This window comes from Aspergillus pseudoviridinutans (genome assembly GCF_018340605.1).
Source record: "Aspergillus pseudoviridinutans IFM 55266 DNA, scaffold_5, whole genome shotgun sequence".
In the NCBI taxonomy this organism is placed as follows: domain Eukaryota; kingdom Fungi; phylum Ascomycota; class Eurotiomycetes; order Eurotiales; family Aspergillaceae; genus Aspergillus; species Aspergillus pseudoviridinutans.
This window is the reverse complement of record NW_025091285.1, coordinates 3,107,815-3,128,389: the sequence shown is the minus strand read 5'-3', so window position 1 is coordinate 3,128,389 and position 20,575 is coordinate 3,107,815. Positions and strand designations below refer to the sequence as shown.

The window sequence follows — 20,575 nt, the reverse complement described above, 5'->3', positions numbered from 1 at the left end:
AAAGGATCATTAATCAACTAGGTACCAAACTGGACGACCAACCCCTCATGGATGCCATCGCTTTAGAGGAGATTAGTGTAATGAATAAGCTGGAGATGGAAACTATCTCAGATGATGAGAATGAATTCTCAAGACGCCATATTAAATGCTAAACCCATATCGTTATGAAATTTACAGGGCCTATACTCACGAGCCATCCACAGCCGAGGGAACAAGCGTCCACCAGAGTAGATCCATGATTCCCTCTATTACTTGATTCCACGAGTCAGTACCAATTACATCCGCATGCCATATCCGAGAAAACCTGACCCGAACGCCTCTTCCATTGAAGACATTCATCAAAAGCGAAGGGGGAAAGACATGAATCATCAAGCAGTTACCCAGAGCCCAAGTCCCGACCCAACCAGGTTATGTAAGTCATTTCGGCTTATAAAATAAGTAACAAGAACAAAATAAGATCTCAACGACTTTGAGCCAAGGGTGAAAAGGGATTATCAACAGTGGCGAGCCTTGTCGAATTGAATCCTATACAACGACAAGAGCGCAACGGTGGCCGGCCATGACCCCTAAAGGTGGCAGAACCAGATGACATCGCGTGTCATTATATGAACAAAGTATGGCGAGCTGCTAGGCAGCAATATATGCTGGTAACCTGAGAAGGTCACCGGCCGTCAGTCCAGTCATGCATCTTCAGATTCTCGGGGATCGGTTGCTGCAGTGCGGCGGCCTGAACTGTGGCTTGTGAGGGCTTTGGAGGCCCGGTGCCCGACCGGCGCCTTCTTTCTCGTTCCAAAGGACCAGGAAGCTCCAGGCCGCGAGCACGAAACTTGCGACCCATCGTGTCCAACCAGGCACTGTCCTCGTCTTCGCCCAGCCAGTAACTGCGACCAAGGCCAATCATAAAGCGGCCAAGTTTGCCCCGCCAGCCTTGACCATCAGGACTATATGGCGAGAACGGCTCCCGGTCAATATCAGCGACACTAGCGACCGAGGTATTGCGGCTGTGTGTGGGGAGCTGCGTGTGGCGGGGGATTGCGATATAGAGACGTAATGTCTGGCGGGCGAAGGCGAGCATGACGAACACGAAGTAAATGCGGATAATCCATAGCAAGCAGATGAACGCGATGCTTTGGAAACTCTCGGGCTGGGTGACGGCGTTGGTGAGGCCGTCCGGGCTTCGTGCTGAGTTTCCGTTGGTGGACGAGGAGCCGTATTTGGGGTTGGTGAAGCCGGCGGTTTGGGAGATTGTGTCGCTGCCCGGTCCCTTTGCGGACCCGTTATCGTAGTGCTGTGAGATAACGAGGAACCATGTCACACCGAACGCAGCTGTATATGCGGCATTGATGACTGTGTCGAAGAGGTAGAGCCACGCGAGGGCGAGGCACTGCAGTGGTGACTGCTTCCGAATATGCGGGAAGAGCAATGCTGTAAGACCGAGCGCGATAAGCGAATAGAGATACATAGAAAGCTGGACTGGCGACAGATGGTAGCCGGTCAATAAGGCGAGCAGGCCATAGAGACCGCTGATCTTGTTCAGCAGCAGGGAAAGTGTGATTAAAGAAGCGCCTGTCTCCAGGCTCATCACATAAAGAAACGTCTGTTGGAGTCATCGTTAATTAGCATTCGCACACTTGACAGACCAGTCGAAAGACGAATGGAACGAGCTTGGCAGGTCCTTCATTTTGAGGTCATGCGATGAAAATTGACGTACCTCCGGCCGCGGCACGCGGAGGAAACGGGTTGAAAAACCCATGATGGATGCCGCCGATGAGGTCGGTGAGGGAACCGCTCGTGGCTCAAAGACGGCAGAAAGAGGAAAAGGAATGGAACGACAGAAGAAGAAGATGATGGTAGACCGACAAGTCGGGATCGAATGAAGAGAATGAAAGATGGAGAACGAGGCTGGTGCTGGACTGTTGGAATGCCCAACCTAAGCGGCTGTTGCACAGGGGCGAGCTTGATTTTCCGGACGATCCGCCCGCTGATCGCTGCCTTTTCGTATTCGTTTACCACAGGTCAGAAGAGCAAAACGCAAATAATAGTGAGCCCTGAGAGTGGCAATGATGACAATGACACTTTTATTATATTTCTCATAATAATAGTAAGACTTTTCGAGCTTACGATGTGGTAGATAGAATTGACTCTTCCATTTTCTTACAACCACATTATTTCAACGTCAGCTCCGCATGCATCTTTTTTCTTTTTGAGTGGTACTCTGTAGTTGAGTAAGAAACATCAGGCAACCCCTCTGGCTGGGCATCTGCCAAAAGAGGTGAAAACCAAGTTACACTTAGAGCTATTTTGTGATATTGATAGGACGGCCGTAGTGCATTGACCGAGAATGTTTCCGAATGCCCGACTATAATGGCCAGAGGCTGGTTTAATTGTACTCAATTGTATGAAGGTTGCAAATGTCAGCCTCCACTTTCAATAGACGAGGTCAATGCACGACATTGGCACACACACGAAAAAGGTGGATAATCTTCGAATAATGCCGACGCAAAAGGATTTCTTGCCGATGAGAGAGCAAACAACAGTCCAGGGGGCAATGAGACGCCGATATAATGCGCAAGTAGAACACCCAACTCTGCCCTTGTAGCAGCTCGACGACGACCACTTTCAGACCAACGCACTCGAGCGGCGCGAAATTGAGAAGACTTCAATCTAAAAACGCTATTCACCCTGAACATGGAATGGAGAAGACAATGTACATGTTAAGAAGGGTAAAACATTATGGACAATCTCAATTATCGTCATTGAGATCAAATCATCAAAGGAGCGAGTAGCAATTATAGACAGGTAATCAAAAGGTCGATATAAAACTAGCACGCGCATCCATCGTTGCTTGTCGTCTCTCTGGGGTTGATATTGACGTCGATCACTGTACGAAGAGCAGTCAGTACTTGGAGAAAGCAAGCCAACAGTTGCGGAAAATAAACCCACTCTGCGACTCTCGGTTTGCTTCTCCCTCCATTCCGGGAAGGGCCTGTGCTATCCTCCTGAAAAGTTGCTTCACATTGTGGCCGACCTTGGCGCTGGTCTCAATGAACATCAGACCATTCTTCTTTGCCTCTTCTTCGCCTTGAGCTGTGGTAACTTCCCGCTTATCATTCAAATCAGTCTTGTTGCCTACTAGCACGATGATCACATCGTTGCCCCGCTCGCCCCGAACATCATCAATCCACTTCCGCGTATTTTGAAACGACTTGGCGTTTGAGATATCGTAGACGACAACTGCGACGCTAGAGTCTCGAATGTAAGAAGGAATCAGAGATCGAAATCGCTCTTGACCGGCCGTATCCCAAAGCTGGAGTCGGACTGTTCTATCCTCCAGATACATCGTCTAATGCGCGAAGACGGTTAGCTAACCTGCATATTCGGTGATGGGCAATTCTAAAAGTATTCTTGAACGCCGACGCAAAATGTCAGTGAAAGAGGTGCAATCTACCTTGGACAGAAAGTCGATTCCGATTGTCGCTTGGTATGTGTTGTCAAACGAATCGTACATAAACCTGGTGATCAGAGACGTTTTCCCCACTGCAATGATGTTAGAAGTCACCCATATCGTGTCTTAACCCCGTGTGACCGTCTCGGAAGGTTGTGCGTACCGCTCTGCTCTCCTAAAAATACCAGCCTATCGATCCGTTAGTGATTGGAACCAGAATGCAATACGCTTCCGGGCTGAAAATCTCACTTGAATTTCTTCAAGGGGTTCGAATATGACCCAACCCCGGAGGAAGCCATGGTGAGTTGTGTGTGAGTATAGCGGTGACAAGAGATTAAGGGGTAGTAGAGGCAACMGCGGTATCAGTCTTTATACTTCAGCGGAGATGGAAGAGACCGAGAAGAAGGACGCTAGGCTACGGATATGAGAGTATAAATCAAAAAGGTTATCCGTGGTGACACCGATGTGGTCGCGACTAGATCAGCCGTGCGAGTCGTTCAGATGGTCGCCTGGAGAGGAGCTCGATCCATGGGTCAGTCTGGGGTACTTGAATAGCTGGTCTAAGGCATCTGGCTAAGAGCCTACCTAAGATAGTCCGCCTCTTAGTCTCTTGCTTTTGACGGGCTGGAGTACGGTGAACCACGAGCTCCGCCGACCGACGGATTAAACTCGGTCCGAAGCACCATCACGGCAACTAACCTGCCTGTTGGTGTTCCAGCAAGACGAACAAGCGCCTACAGAGCTCCGACGTTAACGCTTACCGACTATCTGCAGCTCTATTTGACACCCCTGCGGCTTGATATTCTTATTTCAAGTTTAAGGCTGCACGAAAGGGTTGAAGGTCACCATGGTCCTCACTTATGGAGCTGGGGCTGCAACCGTGTCACTCCTCGTTATAGGAGGGTGTAAGTACACCATGAGTCTCGCGCGGTGTCTGGATGTACTAACAGGATTATCCAGACATGCTGTTCCATGGTGACGGTGAACAGTTCAATGTATGAATTGATACCTTGATTTCCCTCCGCATGACCTGATCTCGTTGACATCTCTTAGGTTGGCCACTTCCTCGAGTCCGTTTCACCATACGCCTGGGCAAATTTTGGTATTGCTTTGTGCATAGGGTTGTCTGTTGTTGGAGCAGCATGGTATGAGCCGCTATACAACTTCGGTTTTGGCAGAATTGATCCTATCAGTTACTGACCTACGTCATCAGGGGTATCTTCTTGACAGGCTCATCGATTGTCGGCGGAGGTGTCAAAGCACCACGGATTCGGACGAAGAATCTGATTTCTATCATTTTCTGTGAAGTCGTCGCTATCTACGGAGTTATCATGGCTATTGTGTTTTCGTCGAAACTCAATCTTGTCGAGGGCGACGCGATCTTTTCCGGCAGCAATTATTACACGGGTTATGCACTCTTCTGGGGAGGTATCACAGTGGGCGCATGCAATCTGATCTGTGGTATCTCTGTTGGCATCAACGGAAGTGGTGCAGCTCTGGCAGATGCGGCTGACCCGACCTTGTTCGTTCCCATTCCCCTCGCATCCCACCTTCATAAACATGGCTAATGGTGTAATGTCTTTATGAACAGATTCGTCAAGATCCTCGTCATCGAGATTTTCAGCTCTGTCCTCGGTCTCTTCGGTCTTATTATCGGTCTCCTGGTGAGCGGAAAAGCGACAGACTTCGGGGCTTAAGTTCAACTGCCAACAACAGTCTTCTTCGACAGAAGACTGCTCGTGAACAAATCTGGATTAATTCAACTGGATTCACTCGTACCATTTCCCCTTTCTTCTTAAATTTCTTGTTTCGTCCTTTATCTGTCTGTTATATAAAGCATTAAGGCGTCTGGATTTGGGTTGACTGTAGAGCTTCTCCGGTATGCTGAGAGCTGCATTGATGATTTCGCTGTTCGCTGTGGTGATGATGTCCGCTATGATGTACAGTAAGAGTTGTCCAGGATTAATGGCCAATCCAATATCCGAGGCAGTGTTGTTACGTTTCTGGCCCTTTTAAATATGTGCAATTAATGGATGATTCTCTATCGCCCATTCATGGTCCTCCGATTTGTTTGTACTTCCACGGAACGTGGACCCATTTTTGACGGTATTTGACCATGAAAGAGCTCCTTGGCCGCTATCTGAAGCTTTGTGGTGATATATCTCCGACTCCGCTTATCGAACTACTAACCTAAGAGGTATTCCCCGCACCTCCAAGAAACGACGAAGTAGTCACGAATTACAGCATTTACACCCAAGATGGCTGACGGCAAACTCAGAGCTGCAATTCTGGTTGTTTCGGATACTGCTTCTCAGGATCCATCCACTGACAAAGTCGGCGATACTCTAACCGCTTCATTTACAGCTGAGGGGTCCAACAGCTGGGAACCTCCCGTCATCAAGATCGTGCCAGATAATGTGCTAGATATCCAACGGACAGTCTGCAACTGGACAGATGGTCCAGCTTGGTTTAACCTGGTTTTGATTAGCGGTGGTACGGGGTTTGCTGTCAAGGACAATACTCCCGAGGTCTGTTCTGTTGGTCTTGGGGACCAAGCAAGAAGCTGATGACTTGTATAGGCTGTATCACCTCTCATTCATCGCCATGCGCCTGGCATTGTGTAAGCAGGCTGTCAGAGTTACTTATTACGACTATGGATACTGACTGCATGGCTCAGACACGGCATGCTTGCTGCCTCTCTTAGGGTAACACCGTGTAAGGCTGGAAAACGTCGTTTTACTTAGTGCAGTAGCTCACCATTCTTTCAGTTGCAATGATGTCTCGGCCTGTCGCAGGTGTCAGAGACAAGTCACTCTTGATTACGTTACCAGGTTCTCCAAAAGGAGCTAAGGAGAATCTTGAGGCTATCATCAAGCTCCTACCGCATGCGTGTACTCAAGCGGCCGGAGCAAACTCCAGAGCTCTCCATGCAGGTGGAGTCAAGAAGCTAGAAGCCGAAGCTGGTGTGTCTTCTCAGAACCAAAGCTCAGAGAGCAAAGCACAACCGCATGACGGTCACCAGCACCATCACCATCACCATCAGCACGATCATGGGCATTCCCATGGTCCTGGACACGTAGTCCCAAGGGCGCATACGTCGCCGTCGGAACGACCTCAGTCTAACGATCCGAATGCCGGACCGAACCGCCGTTATCGCTCATCTCCTTACCCCATGCTCTCTGTCGACGAAGCTCTCAAACTGATCAGCCAACACACGCCAGAACCGGTCATCATCGAGGTTCCMGTGACGTCTTCTCTTGTTGGTTCTGTTGTCGCTGAAGACGTCTACGCCGGAGAGGCAGTACCGGCCTACCGCGCCAGCATTGTCGATGGATATGCCGTTATTGCACCGGACTCGCCAACGGCGGGGCCTAGCACCAAGGGGATCTTCCCTGTGGCCTCTATCACCCACGCGAACCCAGGAGGGACGCTGCCGCCTCTTGAACCTGGTACAGTCGCCAGAATAACTACCGGCGCACCTCTCCCACCCAACGCGAACGCAGTCGTGATGGTAGAAGACACCGTCCTCGTGTCATCCACGCCAGACGGTCAAGAAGAGGCCACCATCGAAATCCTCACAGGCGACATCAAGCCTCTCGAGAACGTGCGTGAACCAGGCAGTGACGTCGCGCTAGGCTCCAAAATCCTTTCAAAGGGTGATCTCATCACATCTGTCGGGGGCGAAATCGGCCTTCTCGCAGCAACAGGAACCAAGACCGTCAAGGTATACAAGAAGCCCTGCGTGGGCGTGCTCAGCACCGGCGACGAGCTAGTCGAACACAATGACCCAACCAAGCTCCACGGCGGCCAGATTCGCGACTCCAACCGCCCCTCGCTCCTCTCCTGCTTGTCGTCATGGGGATTTCCCACAGTAGACCTGGGAATCGCGCGCGACACACCACCCACAGAACTCGAAAACGCCCTCCGCGACGCCCTCCGCGGCGTAGGGCGGGCAAGCACCAGCGTCGACGTGATCGTCACCACAGGCGGTGTCTCAATGGGCGAGCTGGACCTGCTCAAGCCGACCATCGAGCGCTCGCTCGGCGGCACCATCCACTTCGGCCGCGTCTCAATGAAGCCGGGTAAGCCGACGACGTTCGCAACGATCCCATTCAAGCCCTCGTCGCCTACTGGCTCCGCACAGCAGGAGCGCCAGTCGAAACTCATCTTCTCCCTGCCGGGGAACCCCGCTTCGGCGCTTGTGACGCTAAATCTGTTCGTGCTTCCGTCGCTGCATAAGCTTATGGGAATGGGGCAGAGACAGGCTGTGCCGGGAGTAACGCCTGCGCTGGGGCTGCCTCTTGTATCCGTCACGCTGGCTCATCCGTTCCCGCTTGATCCTAAGCGCACAGAGTACCACCGTGCCATTGTCACTGCCTCGCGCTCCGATGGCCGGTTGCATGCTACGAGTACTGGCCTCGAGGGTGTTGGCCAGCGGAGCTCAAGAGTGGGAAGTCTTGCGAGTGCGAACGCGCTGTTGGTACTTCAGCCGGGAAGTGGGAAGGTGGACAAGGGTACTCTAGTGGAGGCTTTGATGCTTAGCAATGTGGTGCCCGAGGTGTAGACTGGTGCGACGAGTCTGCTACGAACGTGTACGGTAGTCTCGAGGCTAAGGTACAATGATACTCCGCAGAGAACACAATAAAGATAACGTTTCCTCAGCACCTCCACAAGAAGATACTTCGCTGCAATACGCCAATATGTACGTATCTCCGGAGAGTAGAACCCCAACGCCAATGCCAGTAACGGAATTGTTATCTCTAATCTATCAACCTTTATGTATCTTCCACCCCTTCTTCTTCTCAGCCCTGAATGCAGGCAGTGTCGATTCCCTCCCCTGCTCGCGGGCTATCTCTATCACGATGAAGCGAACAAAATCTGAGAGGATCCAGTAACTGCTATGCGCACTCAGCATGTTCAGATATTGAATGTTCAGTGGTCCGCCACCGCCCGAAATGAAATAGTCTATTTGGCCGTTATCGTTAAGGAGTAACATGCGTTTTTCTGCAATCTCCTCGCGTGTGAAATCATGTGTCTCCATTTCCACGTTGGAAGGGAGCTTGGCAATGGTGGCAGGACGAATAGGCGCGGAAGCAGTAGATGTGCTCCAGCGAAAGACACTCCCGAAAGACTCCCAGAAGGAGGCTGAAGTGCCTGGTATTGAAGCGACCTTTAGAGAATTGGCAAGGTCAACGTCCACTGCGGCATTGACACGATATGCGATTGCTGATAGAGTCAACCATTACATTCGATTACAATGGCAAATAAGGATGGGCTTACGGTCTGTAGTATGCATGATGTTGTAGAGATTGTCAACGGCCAAACAACCATAAGTGTCTGCCTCGCCTGCAACACCACGAAGTCGATCTTCGCCTTCGTAGCCGGGCTTATCTCTACCTCGCCGTGGCAAGAGGTTTGCTGTAAAGTTTTGTTAGCAGTTTTCCAGTAGAACCATCTTTGTAATCTATAAAATCCAACGCACCTTTATTCAAGAGCAAGAAAAAGCCGACAGGACTACCACAGAGGAAAAGATTCTTCGTATCAAACTCGAAAATATCACTGTGGATGCTCGTTGTTGCGAAATCAATGTCTGGTAGCTTGGTCGGCTGATGACTGAGAATATCTATGGCCATAGCGCTTCCTAGAGAGTGTGCAATCAGGTGCACACGACCGTGCTGCTGGAACCCGGGGTTGTTCTTGCACCACAGTCGAAATATTCGATTCGCTTCTTTAACAACTGCTTGAATCATCTTCGGTTTGTGGTGTGACAAGTAGTAGGGAATGTCGAGCATGACATCACTGATCAACGACCTGACAGCCGGAATTGTCTCTGGCGTGATGTCGTCCAGCGAGAAGTAATTTGGATCATCAGAAACCTCAGAGTCAAGGCTGCCGTCTGCCAGGGATAGCGTCGATCGCCAATTGACAGGTAGGGCCATGATCCCGCCATGGTCCTGGCGCACATGATGCCAGACCGGCTCGTTGTTCAGCTCCATGTTGATATTTCTGCGGAAGGCATTGATTGCATGCGTAAAATGGAAGCTCTCCATACGCTCCGATAGCTTCTGCCCTATGCCATGGATGACCAATACCAAGTCCGTCGGAGTAGGTCGTGATCCTTCCATTGCACAGGCATAGCAGACTTGTCTACCATCTGTCCTGGACATTGCTCGGGACTGGATTCGAAGGTAATTTCTTACATCTACAGGACTCGGTTTAGATGGATGTAGCTGTTCCCATGAGCGACGGCTGAAGCCACGGACGACGGGTATTCCAATATGTCGGCCTTTGCGAATCGCACTGAGAGGTCGCCTCCCTCTTGAAACTGAAGGAAGCAAGCTGGGTCTGAGAATTTGAGCATTCCTACCATCGACATATATGACACTGGAATTGAAAAAGGGCTTGGCGGCTTCGGTATGTGCGGTCGTCCCCCCAGCAGCTCGATTTTCTTCAAACGTCGGCGAGTCAGAATCTGGAGCTGCATTTCCCTGACCGCTAGATCCAGGGCGTGATGTAGGCGTGCTATAGGATTTCGTATCGGGTTTCGGCCACAGTTTGTGCACGATTTTCATTTCCGCATCAGCTCCGTTCTCAACACAGCTGTTAAGTTCATCCTGCCATGTATCTGTCCAGGGTTTTAGATAAATGTAACCATCCTCGAGCTTGTTGGCGAGCTCCGTTTCTACTGGAAGCATTGTGTTCTTGTAAAACCAAGTAGCACGCAGAACATTCGATTCATCATGAAGGGGACTCCAGTATATGGGTTTCATCTATAGGACAATCAGCACTGCTAGATCCTGAACGGAGGCAAATGAGGAAAACTCCACCTTTAGATTCGGTAACTCCACTAAATGAAGCCGGGAAACCCCGACGGGAACCCTCAACTGAGAAGGGTCGTCCTGATCAACTGCTCCAGCTTCCATTATGGGTCCTCCTAATGAGCTGTCTTGTTCAACACTGTTTCTCAAGTCTGAGGGCCTCGTCACAACATGATGCGACCCAGTATGATAGGGTTCGGCCGGGACCTCTGAGTTTCCACCCCTTGAGGAGACAGATTCAACCGAGCGACCTAACAGGCTTTGCGACTGAGCAATATGAGCTCTAGCAAACGGTGAGCCGCTAATGCTCATATCGTGAGATGATTTACCCGGTAGACTTGCACCCTCGAATCCCCCGATTGATGGATTTTCGCTCGTTGAGGGTGTACCGGCAACGCGTTTTGCAGCATTGTGTTGACCACTTAGGGACAGGTCCATTTTTCTCTGATTGTGATTGTCCGACCCAATGTCTTCTGCAGAGCCAACTTGCGATCTGCCCCATGACGCTCCGTCACCCGCACCAGCGACTCCGTCATTTGATTCTCCTCTGCTACTGCGAAATGGCCGGTCATTGGTAGACGAAGTATGGCCATTGGGCGGACTTTCGTCAAATCCAGTCAGGCTCCCATCTCCACGGCTGCCTGTATGCCTACTCCGCCCTGTGTCACTGGCCGATTCCCTCCCTGGTACAGCTATACTTGCGTTTCTCACAATACTCGGAGGCTTCCTTGGCCCGGCTGCCCTTTCCTTCCTTGTTTGTCGAAGATCCCGCCACGCTTCCTCGAGCGCTATGTTGTCCTTTACAGAAAATGGCTGCGGTGGAGCCCGTTCATTGCTCGCATTTTGACCGCTGGACGGTGGAGGCAGGGCGCTCAAGGGATCATCGATCGGTAAGGAAGAGGTGTAGAAAAACTGCGCTCGAACTTTGGGCGGTTCAGACAGAGAATACCAAGTGGAAGGGTCGGGATCATCGTCAGCCAGAAGGCAGGTCGGTCCGTAGGTGTGAAGAGGACCAGCCATCATGCGAGATGTTCTTGACAGCTAGTTTCGTGAGGGAAATCTGTAAGCGAGGGGCACTAACAAGGGAAGCCCTTAAGCAATCATCAAAGAAAGAATCTGCGTGCACTATAGTTGGGGATTGCCGGTTGATATTCCAATGCCATAGCATCAAAGCTGACAGTGTCAATTTCCCATTGGCTGGCGCCGTGTCAACAAGGAAGGGGACTGGGATCAAGCAAAGCTTCGAGAGAGCTTAATGTTTGCCAACAACCGGAAAGTTGTCATGATAGGTGACAGATCTCGTTACAAGATATTCTCAAACAGAGATGGGAACAATAAAACCGCCTGCTGCGAAAGTTGGAAAGCTGTCAATGGATTTGCGCCAGGTCATTTGCTTGTGATCCTACGCGGGAGCCTATGACGTCGGCCACGTGCTTTGGCATTTTCTGGCTGCCTAAGCGTTGGCAAAACAAACAAGGAGACCGCAACGCTCGACTATCTTAGTACTCAGTTTGTTGTAGGACAAGACAAAGAGGACTCCTCGCTTTGGACATGAATCGAGGGAGAGCTCCGATAAAAGATTCCAGTCAGAATAGATCGGATTTTCTCAGTTCTTCACTATAAGAGGGTATCGAAGAAAAGCAAGGCCACGCTAAACAGAGCCTAATAACGTACACGCCAACATGAAGGTTGGAAAAGAAGAGAAAAGCACAAGTAAATCAGCAAAGACCTAGAAGTCATGAAGAGTCAACTGTTGATCTGCTCGACGTGTTGTCGAGCCATAACTCCACTCGTTCAAAGCAAATTCAGTTTAGTGCATGAGACGACTGCTTTTTGTGGGTCCGCTGCTCGAGCCTGAGAAGGTGCTGTTGCTTCGCTCAAGATGATAGTTCATCTGTCGACGTTGCCTCATCAAGGCTAATGTACTCATCTGAAGCTCTTCGAAAGCAAGTAAGGTAGCATCGTGGGCACCGAGCATCTCGAGGAGCTTGTGGATGTCGTGCATGTGTTTCCGAATGGCACTGTCCGGGGCGCAGAAAGTGCGGACACTCATCTCCTTCACCACTGCTTTCCAGTTGTGAAGATTGGAGTGTAGAAGGATGGGATTAGTCGAGCTCTCTCCGTCGAAGCGCAGTGTTCGGATATTGGACAAGATCAGTCGACGCTGAGTGGCCTGATCGAACTGAAATTCGACAACCTGAGGCCTGTTCTTGGAGCCCCAGAAATTGGTAACCTTTTTGATTGATTCCTCTGAGACACGGCCGGCTTCGTATTGTCGAACGAGGAATGTGTTTGCGGTCACGCAGATCATGACTTCCATCTCCGAGTACAGTCTGGCCTGTGTAGGAGGGTCCAGGGAGATGGGAACTGCTGACTCGGGAACGATCCTTGGCCGGCGTGGTGCACCAGCGAATGCCTTTGGGTAAGCCTTTGCCATATCCTCAGCCTGTAAATCATATGAGTGAGACTGTACGTGATTGTATCAAAAGGTAACTGTGAGCTCTTACAATCTCTCCCACATGATGCTTGATTTTCTTTCCGAAATCTCGGAAGATCTTCGACCTTTGTCTCTTCAGCGGCGCAGGGTTGAAGTCGTCAGCGTGGCCAAGCCAGCCATTTGTTCCGAAAAGCTTCTTGTGCGAGGATCTCATTTGTTGAGTCGAGTCGCCGAAGTGATGACGATCAATCGAATGGAAATCACATATTTCCGTTGCTTCATCCACAGGCGACAGGGAGTGGTTGCTGTACCCCTCAAGCACGAACGTGGCTTGCTGACTTGCGGCAATATCCTCGTCGTAGACCCTAACGGATGGTTTGCGCTGAATCCCTTTGTGCAGAGGCACACCGAGCTTTGCGGAAAGGTGGAGACCAGCACAAGGCTCAGCGTAGTGCAGCGAAGGAGAAGATGAGATATCAAGAGGAGACGGTGGTGCAACAGTGCTAGCGTGAACTGATTGCAAAGAAGGGGATCTGGACGAAGTATCCAGAGAAGAGAGAGTGGTGGCTGTGGTATCAGGAGAGGTGTTCCAAAATTCCTGGTACTTTTCATAGAAGGGGTTGAGCTTGGCGATATCCTCATACGAGAGATGGATACTTCAAACAATTAGCATATTTGCATTCTCCAATGGACACGAGGATCATACTCTGGGCTCAGCATGATGGGAACTTCGTAGGTTTCGTCACTCATGATGATGAAGCGTTATGAACGATGGGATCGAATTGACAGCGTAGTACTGCGTGATAGCAGATACAAGATAATGTACGAGCAGAGGAATTGCAAGAGAAGGCAGATACGAAGACTTGATATAATTTTCGAAAAAGATTCGTCGAGAAGAAGACGTAGGGGGACTGATATAGCCTCGTGGCGGTTGGCATCTTATTGTCTATTGGTATAGTCATCATCTCATTTGGCTGGATACAATGCTATTGTCAGTGTGAGGGATCTATTCAAGACAATATGATCAGGCTAAAATGGTTTTGTTTTCTAGTTGCTGGCGCCCTATTCTGGAAATTCTGAGATGAATGAGAGTGGACTCGCAACAATAGCATTCTGTCCATTGCCTAAATAGCCTTAGGGAATGCTTATTCGGAGTAAGCTTATAGTTTGATTGTGAAATTTTCTCCCTTTCTTTTCTCTTTATTTATAGTCAACAATTTCTGTCAGCAATAGAACAATTCTATTGTTCCAGTTCTTGCTGGACATTCAGCGCTGAGAATTCAACAATCGACAAGAAGACATCACAGAAAAGACCTTATGCTCAGAGAGAGACCCGGTCAGAAAGAACTAGTGGAGCCGCATTCTTTTCTCTCCCATTGCCAGAAAAGGGTCGTGACTAGGTAGTTATTGAGAGAAGTACACAAAATTATAGTTTTGGGCCATGTCCCGAAGATCCAACATGACGCCACGAGGTGGCATATGATTCTGACTACTTATTTCAGTATTTACGCGCAATAGCTATCTAGTCTGAAATGTTTAAGTATTATGATGTAGATCTAGTGTAGGAAGTAAAGTTCATTCCGCCCCTTTGCCTTTGAGTAGAGATGAACTCAGGCAGCTTCAGGAACGGCTCAGTTCTCACCCAAGGGCACACTATTACCAAATGACACTTACTATAGATCCAAGAAGCACTAATGGAAGTAGGCCTTGAGTTGCACAATTTATACTTGTCTTGTGAACATGATCTTGTAAACACCCCAAAAGAGCAGGATGACGTCTGGAGTTCTCTAGGCGAAAGTGAGTCCGAAGTGAGCTTGATAAAGATATTCACTACACAACTTAGAGGTGTATACATAACTGGGAGCAAGTATCCTTGCCCCCCGATGAAAGGAGACCCAGAACGCGACAATTGGCGACGAGGATGTTACGGAAATCTAGCAACTGCCACCGGATTAGCCGCGAACATCGAGCAAGCCGAACTCCATGCGGTAGAATGTCTGCCCAAAGCGCAAAATACCCCGGGAAGCCGAACCCCAATGCCTGGGGAAGAGACATTAGTAGGAAACACGGCTAGAGAGCCGCTAAATGTATGTTACCACACCATACCAGCACGTCGAAGAGACGAAGGCGGTCTTCGGAGTTGTTCCCTCACAAACGAGGGACGACCAATGGTGATGCCAAAATTGAAGGTAAATATCAGTTTATATGCCCGTTCGGTMGATCTGATGCATGGTAATCGAGACGGTATTCGAAGGGCGTCCCCCGTAAAGGTTGCCAGTTCCCATAGAGCGGCATCTCGGAATCAGACGCAATTCTACTCAAGCTAACGTAGATTTATGCATCAGAGAACGTTCTGAGCACTAAGGCCAATCCAACAGAGTATAGTAAAGGCCAATCGGATTCAAGCTCCTCAGAAGGTGTGGACATTCTTCAAAGCTCAAACAGCTTGTATATCGTAGCTCAAGTAATGGCAATAGAGTCGGCATTGCGAGTAAGCCAATCAGAGACATGGCAAACCGCCCAGAAGTCCCGGGGGATGCTGCCGAGTGTGCGAGTCACGTGGGACTCTCCTCTTGCCGACCTGTTAGCCGCAGCCAGGTTCAGCGACTCGGAATGGACCACGGCATTCCCCAATTAGTCACCCCTCCAACCACTCACCGTCTGCCTCCGGCCTCCCCGCAGACCCAGCTCCCATCCACGCCCGCACGTCCCGCAATCTCCAATTACAGGGAGTCCCTCTAGTTCGATTGCTGGGCCAAACCTGCCTGTGCGTTGCACTTAGGGTAGCTTATGACCTCTGAGCCACATCCCTGGCTTGCTCTCTACAATTCAGCCGAATCTGAATGCCGTTGTGGCCCTCTGACACTGTTCACCGGCCCGCTACCTCAGTTGCCTCGAATTATATATGAGCGCCTACTACCCTGTTGGAAATGGCTTATCTTACCTCTCTGTGTCTTGTCTATCTCATTTACATAGATCCAAGGTTACTTTTACACGGGTGATACTGCGTTACTGAGTATTCTCGGTATACACACTCCTTGCTTGGATACGTCATTGGCGGACCCTCATCCTCCCCCCGCAAATTAAACAGTTTAAAGGATATTCAAGTCAATTGACCGAGATGGCACACACACAAGAGAAATATGACATTGTCATCGTGGGCGCCGGCCCTGTTGGTATTCTGCTGTCTCTCTGCATGTCCCGCTGGGGCTACAAAGTGAAGCACATCGACAACCGCCCGGTGCCTACCGCGACTGGCCGCGCCGATGGTATTCAGCCTCGCTCAACGGAGATTCTCCGGAACCTGGGTCTGAAGCGTCAGATCATGGCTTACAAGCCAGCTAAGGTGTACGATGTCGCTTTCTGGGATCCTCTTCCTGAAGACAAGGGTATCCATCGCACCGGAAGCTGGCCAAGCTGCCCTCGATTCATTGACACAAGATACCCTTTCACTACCCTTGTCCACCAGGGCAAGATCGAGAGAGTTTTCATTGACGAGATTGAGAAGGCTGGCACAAGAATTGAGAGACCTTGGACTATCATTGGGTTCAAGAACGATGGCGCGGACAAGAACTATCCCGTCCAGGTGTCGCTCAAGTGCATTGATACAAACGTCATCGAGACCGTTCGCACCAAGTACCTCTTCAGTGGCGAGGGCGCTCGCAGTTTTGTCAGAGAGCAGCTCGGCATCAAGATCCATCACAAGGATCCCATCTCGTATGTGTGGGGTGTCATGGACGGAGTTGTGAGGACAAACTTCCCTGATATTGAGGTAAGAATGGGCTCTTCATTCAAAAGCAGGAAAAAAGGCTTAAGTTGCTAATTCATTTTATAATAGACCAAGTGCACCATTCACTCAGACGCCGGCTCCATCATGGTTATCCCCCGTGAGGACAACATGGTCCGTCTCTATGTCCAGATCGCCTCTTCCTCCGATCCCGACTTCAACCCAAGAAAGACCGCCACTGCCGAGGAAGTCCAGGAGACGGCAAAGAAGATTCTCAAGCCATACACTTTGGAGTGGGACCGCGTTGAGTGGTACTCTGTTTATCCAATCGGTCAGGGTATCTCCGAGAGATATACCCTGGACGAGCGTATCTTTATGGGAGGCGATGCGTGCCACACCCACAGCCCTAAGGCTGGTCAGGGGATGAACACAGCGTTCCACGATGCACTCAACATGGCCTGGAAGCTCCACGCTGTCGAATCTGGATTGGCCGACCGTTCCATTTTGAGCACCTACGAGAGCGAACGCAAGGACATTGCCGAAACGCTGTTGAACTTCGACAACAAGTATGCCGCCCTTTTTTCCAAGCGTCGCCCAACGGCCGGTGAGGTCGGATCCGCAAGCCACACCCAGGCCGCTGATGGTGGTGAGGAGGACGAGTTTGTCAAGACCTTCAAGTCTTCCTGCGAATTCACCTCCGGATACGGCGTTGCATACAAGCCCAATGTTTTCAACTGGAGTGCAAGCCATCCCGCTCAATCGCCTCTGTTCAACATCCCTGACGTTAAGCTGACTCCTGGCCGCGCCTTCACTCCCACCACTGTGACCCGCTTGGCGGATGCCAACTTTGTGCACCTCGAGCAGGAAATTCCTGCCAATGGAGCATTCCGCATCTTCATCTTCGCCGGTAAACAGGCGAACACTAAGAAGGCGATCACGGACTTTGGTGCCAACCTTGAAAAGGAGCGATCATTTCTGTCTTCTTACCGCCGCATCGATGAGATCTCTTTCTTTGAGCACCATCTGCCTCACTCCAAGCTGTTCTCTATCTGCCTGATTTACGCTGCTCAGAAGAACGAGGTCGATGTGGAGGCCATCCCTCAGATCCTCCGCGATTACCACCACCACATCTACGCGGACGACATTCCCGACGTGCGCGTGCCTCTCGCCAAGTTTGCCGCCCATGAGAAGCTTGGCTTCGACCCCGAGAAGGGAGGTGTTGTTGTCACTCGTCCCGACAGCCACGTTGCCTGCACCGTTCAATTGGTGGAAGGCAGCGGCACTGTTGATGCTCTCAACGCATATTTCAACTCCTTCTCAACAAAGCCTCTTGGTCAGGACCAGCAAAGCCGTCTGTGAGCGGATTTATTCCGTTGCAATGCTGTGTATCTTTAATTTTGATGTGTCCATTGTCTTTTCCTTTCGGTCTTATGATTCGTTCTGCACGAGCGATGACGACTTGCATTACTGGCGTTGATATCCATGTAATCCGCTTTTCTTTCAACTTTTAAGTAGAAGATAGTCAAAATAAAACTTTCAGTAAGATATGAGAATTCCCTGCACTGGGTGCATCTGGGCGGTCAATCTTATCAGTAAGGCAGTGGACCGAAGACGATGGAATTTCTAGAACTACTTCACCCTCACCAATCACCCCGCACAGAACATACCCACTTAAAGACCTCTGCCTCACGTTTCTCACTCGCACGGTTCTGTTTAAAAAGGCTGATAAGACTCAAATCACACCAAAATGCTTTCACTTCTCCTCTCTGCTGAGCTTACGGGGTAAGATAGCACAAGCGGCTCATATATATCCTTCATACTTCCCTCGATCTGCCTATATCAGTTTCCCCGCACGCCTAAATCATGACAGTAGCTCATCACTGAATGTAGGGTCACCGACCTTCGGCCAAAGGATACGGAGGAACAGCCATACTTCTACACCTTCAAGGTACAATGCACTTCCTGCCGCGAGGTGCATCCGAACTGGGTCAGCTTCAATCGCTTTGTGAGTTTGCATTTCACTTGATACTCCTCTTTACAGACAGCGGTCAGCACTGTACTAACAACAACTGATGCAGGAGCAACACGACATTCCTGGAAGTCGGGGCGAGGCCAACTTTGTGTGGAAATGCAAGCTTTGCCAGGTTGGTCTCTTCTTAGCTATTATGCGCTCGGTTTGCCATTAAGGGCCACCGTCTCGTTTGTTCTTGCGGTCGGTTCTACGAGACCCAAGGAGATATGAGATATGGGATGTAGGCAAGATTTTTATAAGGCTATTCATTAACCATATTTGAAACCAGAAAACCCATTCCGCTTCGATCGTCAACGGTCCGCATGCCTATCAGGGAGACGAGAAGCGCAAGGGCACCAAAGTGATCGAGATCGACTGTCGTGGACTGGAGTTCACAGAGTTCAAGCCTGATGTAAGTTTATCACGACTTCTTGAGCCGGGCTAGATTTCTGACGATGAATGCGCAGGGAGAATGGGAGGCAAAGGGCGTTGAATCATCTACGCCGTTCACTGCTATAGATTTGTCCGAGGGAGAATGGTATGATTATGACGAGAAAGCTGGGGAGGAGGTTTCCATCAAGGAAATCAGCTGGGAAGTGGGAAGAGGTTGAGATGTATTAGCAATGACTTGACGACTGAGGGGATTATTCCTGTAGCATTTTATGTCAGTATCTTCAGCTCATTCGTAGCTTTTATTTCCTCCTTTTGTCGCGTCGTGAAGCGTGTTTTATGTAGAAGACTGCGGCGAACGCATTACGCTTAGTAGACAAATCCTTCTGACGATCGGAAGAGGATCACGAATCTGCTAAACTAGAATCAATTCAATTCCAGTCATTGACATTTTTTTTTTTTTTTTAATTCATTCGACTTCTTTGTTGTCTCTGAGATGTTCTTAAGGCGGTGATGCAGCTCGCCCTGTGATTGGCCGAGAGCCACGTCCAGCAGCATCACATTTTCGCGGTCTTGGAACCTTCAGAGGTCGATTGGGCGTAATGCGGTAGCTTTTCACATCAACACGCGACCAGTCCAGCACTCCCAATTTCGATAATTCGTTCTTTTCAGCTAGTCAATCAAGACCCATTACACACTACACATACCGTCCCTTTTTTTGAAGGGCGTCCCCGTGTCGTACATCTCCGATTCCTGGTGAATCAATCACAAGGCGCTTCACATCGCAACGATGAGTGTTCGTTCCTCCCCGTTTGCTCCAGATTTGCGGAATTCGCTTATTGGCATGTATTGACACAAATTGCAGTTCCAACCAGTTAACCCCCGGCCTTTTCTGCAAGCTCGGTACGGCTTCCCAACTTACCCAGTTCTCCTCCTATTGCGCCTTTTATCTCTGTCCAGGACGACCGAATGAACACATCATTTTCTAATACAGCATTCTAGGGTCGGCACCGAGCTTATCATCCGTCTCAAGTGGGGTCAGACAGAGTACAAGGGCAAGCTGGAAAGCATTGATTCGTACATGAACGTCCTCCTGAGGGATACGGAGGAGTTTATCGATGGAAAGAACACGGGTACACTTGGTCTTGTGCTGATTCGGTACGTTTCGGACTATTTTGGCCGCCTAACGCTTTTGTAGCGCTTCAGGCTCTTTCCCGACATGTCCTGACTGACACTAACCAGGTGTAACAACATTCTCTGGATGGGATCGGCAGACAGCGTTGAGATGACGGATTTGGGACTGCGATAGAGAAGAGAAGATGTCAATGGGCGTCATTTATGGAATTCCGACTGAGGACGAGGATACCTATACCGACGGAATCGCTGCTAGACGAGGCAAATGTCGCGGAAAAGAAGGGCTATACACCAATTGATTAACAGGTCTACGGCAAGCCTCGGTCTCTGTTTGTTCTCTGAGCTCTCTGGTACAAGGCGTTTTTAACCACTGCTTTTGAATATGATTTGCAGATTTAGGCTCGGCAGAGAACGAGAGAGACCTAATGTGTGATATATTAGACATAGGCTTGCTCTTGTCTTTTCCTCCAGTTATGTATGGTAATACCCACCATATAATCGTACGGATAATGCGAAGCCTCTTGGACATCTTTCGACATAAGTAATTAATGGGTGACAAGTTCACTTTATGATTGAATGGAAGTGCTACACTGGATCATGTGTCGACATGAGA

General features: G+C 49.8%; 8 protein-coding genes across 8 annotated transcripts; 4 read left to right on the top strand and 4 right to left on the bottom strand.

Annotated features, from left to right (window-relative positions):
* Positions 1-661: 661 nt before the first annotated feature.
* On the bottom strand, positions 662-1,753 carry Asppvi_008148 (inositol phosphorylceramide synthase regulatory subunit KEI1; the record flags this gene model as incomplete). The annotated part of the gene is made up of 2 exons (XM_043304029.1): positions 662-1,597; positions 1,712-1,753. The coding sequence occupies 2 exons, from the start codon at positions 1,751-1,753 to the stop codon at positions 662-664; spliced, it is 978 nt and encodes a 325-aa protein (XP_043159964.1).
* Positions 1,754-2,822: 1,069 nt separating this feature from the next.
* On the bottom strand, positions 2,823-3,744 carry Asppvi_008147 (Rab family GTPase YPT6; the record flags this gene model as incomplete). The annotated part of the gene is made up of 5 exons (XM_043304028.1): positions 2,823-2,881; positions 2,944-3,343; positions 3,449-3,537; positions 3,609-3,634; positions 3,695-3,744. 5 exons carry the CDS (start codon positions 3,742-3,744, stop codon positions 2,823-2,825), a joined length of 624 nt encoding a protein of 207 aa, XP_043159963.1.
* Positions 3,745-4,292: 548 nt separating this feature from the next.
* Asppvi_008146 (H(+)-transporting V0 sector ATPase subunit c'') lies at positions 4,293-5,142 on the top strand (the record flags this gene model as incomplete). The annotated part of the gene is made up of 5 exons (XM_043304027.1): positions 4,293-4,350; positions 4,406-4,440; positions 4,499-4,590; positions 4,659-4,967; positions 5,037-5,142. 5 exons carry the CDS (start codon positions 4,293-4,295, stop codon positions 5,140-5,142), a joined length of 600 nt encoding a protein of 199 aa, XP_043159962.1.
* Positions 5,143-5,703: 561 nt separating this feature from the next.
* Asppvi_008145 (bifunctional molybdopterin adenylyltransferase MobB/molybdopterin molybdotransferase MoeA family protein) lies at positions 5,704-8,009 on the top strand (the record flags this gene model as incomplete). The annotated part of the gene is made up of 4 exons (XM_043304026.1): positions 5,704-5,973; positions 6,025-6,065; positions 6,123-6,160; positions 6,214-8,009. The coding sequence occupies 4 exons, from the start codon at positions 5,704-5,706 to the stop codon at positions 8,007-8,009; spliced, it is 2,145 nt and encodes a 714-aa protein (XP_043159961.1).
* Positions 8,010-8,213: 204 nt separating this feature from the next.
* Asppvi_008144 (DDHD family phospholipase) lies at positions 8,214-11,283 on the bottom strand (the record flags this gene model as incomplete). The annotated part of the gene is made up of 4 exons (XM_043304025.1): positions 8,214-8,671; positions 8,726-8,863; positions 8,928-10,215; positions 10,273-11,283. 4 exons carry the CDS (start codon positions 11,281-11,283, stop codon positions 8,214-8,216), a joined length of 2,895 nt encoding a protein of 964 aa, XP_043159960.1.
* A 790-nt stretch (positions 11,284-12,073) lies between these two features.
* Asppvi_008143 (uncharacterized protein) lies at positions 12,074-13,450 on the bottom strand (the record flags this gene model as incomplete). The annotated part of the gene is made up of 3 exons (XM_043304024.1): positions 12,074-12,709; positions 12,771-13,356; positions 13,407-13,450. 3 exons carry the CDS (start codon positions 13,448-13,450, stop codon positions 12,074-12,076), a joined length of 1,266 nt encoding a protein of 421 aa, XP_043159959.1.
* A 2,371-nt stretch (positions 13,451-15,821) lies between these two features.
* Asppvi_008142 (putative FAD monooxygenase) lies at positions 15,822-17,786 on the top strand (the record flags this gene model as incomplete). Its single annotated transcript, XM_043304023.1, has 2 exons — positions 15,822-16,472; positions 16,539-17,786. 2 exons carry the CDS (start codon positions 15,822-15,824, stop codon positions 17,784-17,786), a joined length of 1,899 nt encoding a protein of 632 aa, XP_043159958.1.
* A 388-nt stretch (positions 17,787-18,174) lies between these two features.
* Asppvi_008141 (uncharacterized protein) lies at positions 18,175-20,137 on the top strand (the record flags this gene model as incomplete). Its single annotated transcript, XM_043304022.1, has 8 exons — positions 18,175-18,209; positions 18,318-18,432; positions 18,506-18,571; positions 18,728-18,850; positions 18,906-19,034; positions 19,694-19,731; positions 19,831-19,986; positions 20,071-20,137. The coding sequence occupies 8 exons, from the start codon at positions 18,175-18,177 to the stop codon at positions 20,135-20,137; spliced, it is 729 nt and encodes a 242-aa protein (XP_043159957.1).
* Positions 20,138-20,575: the final 438 nt, after the last annotated feature.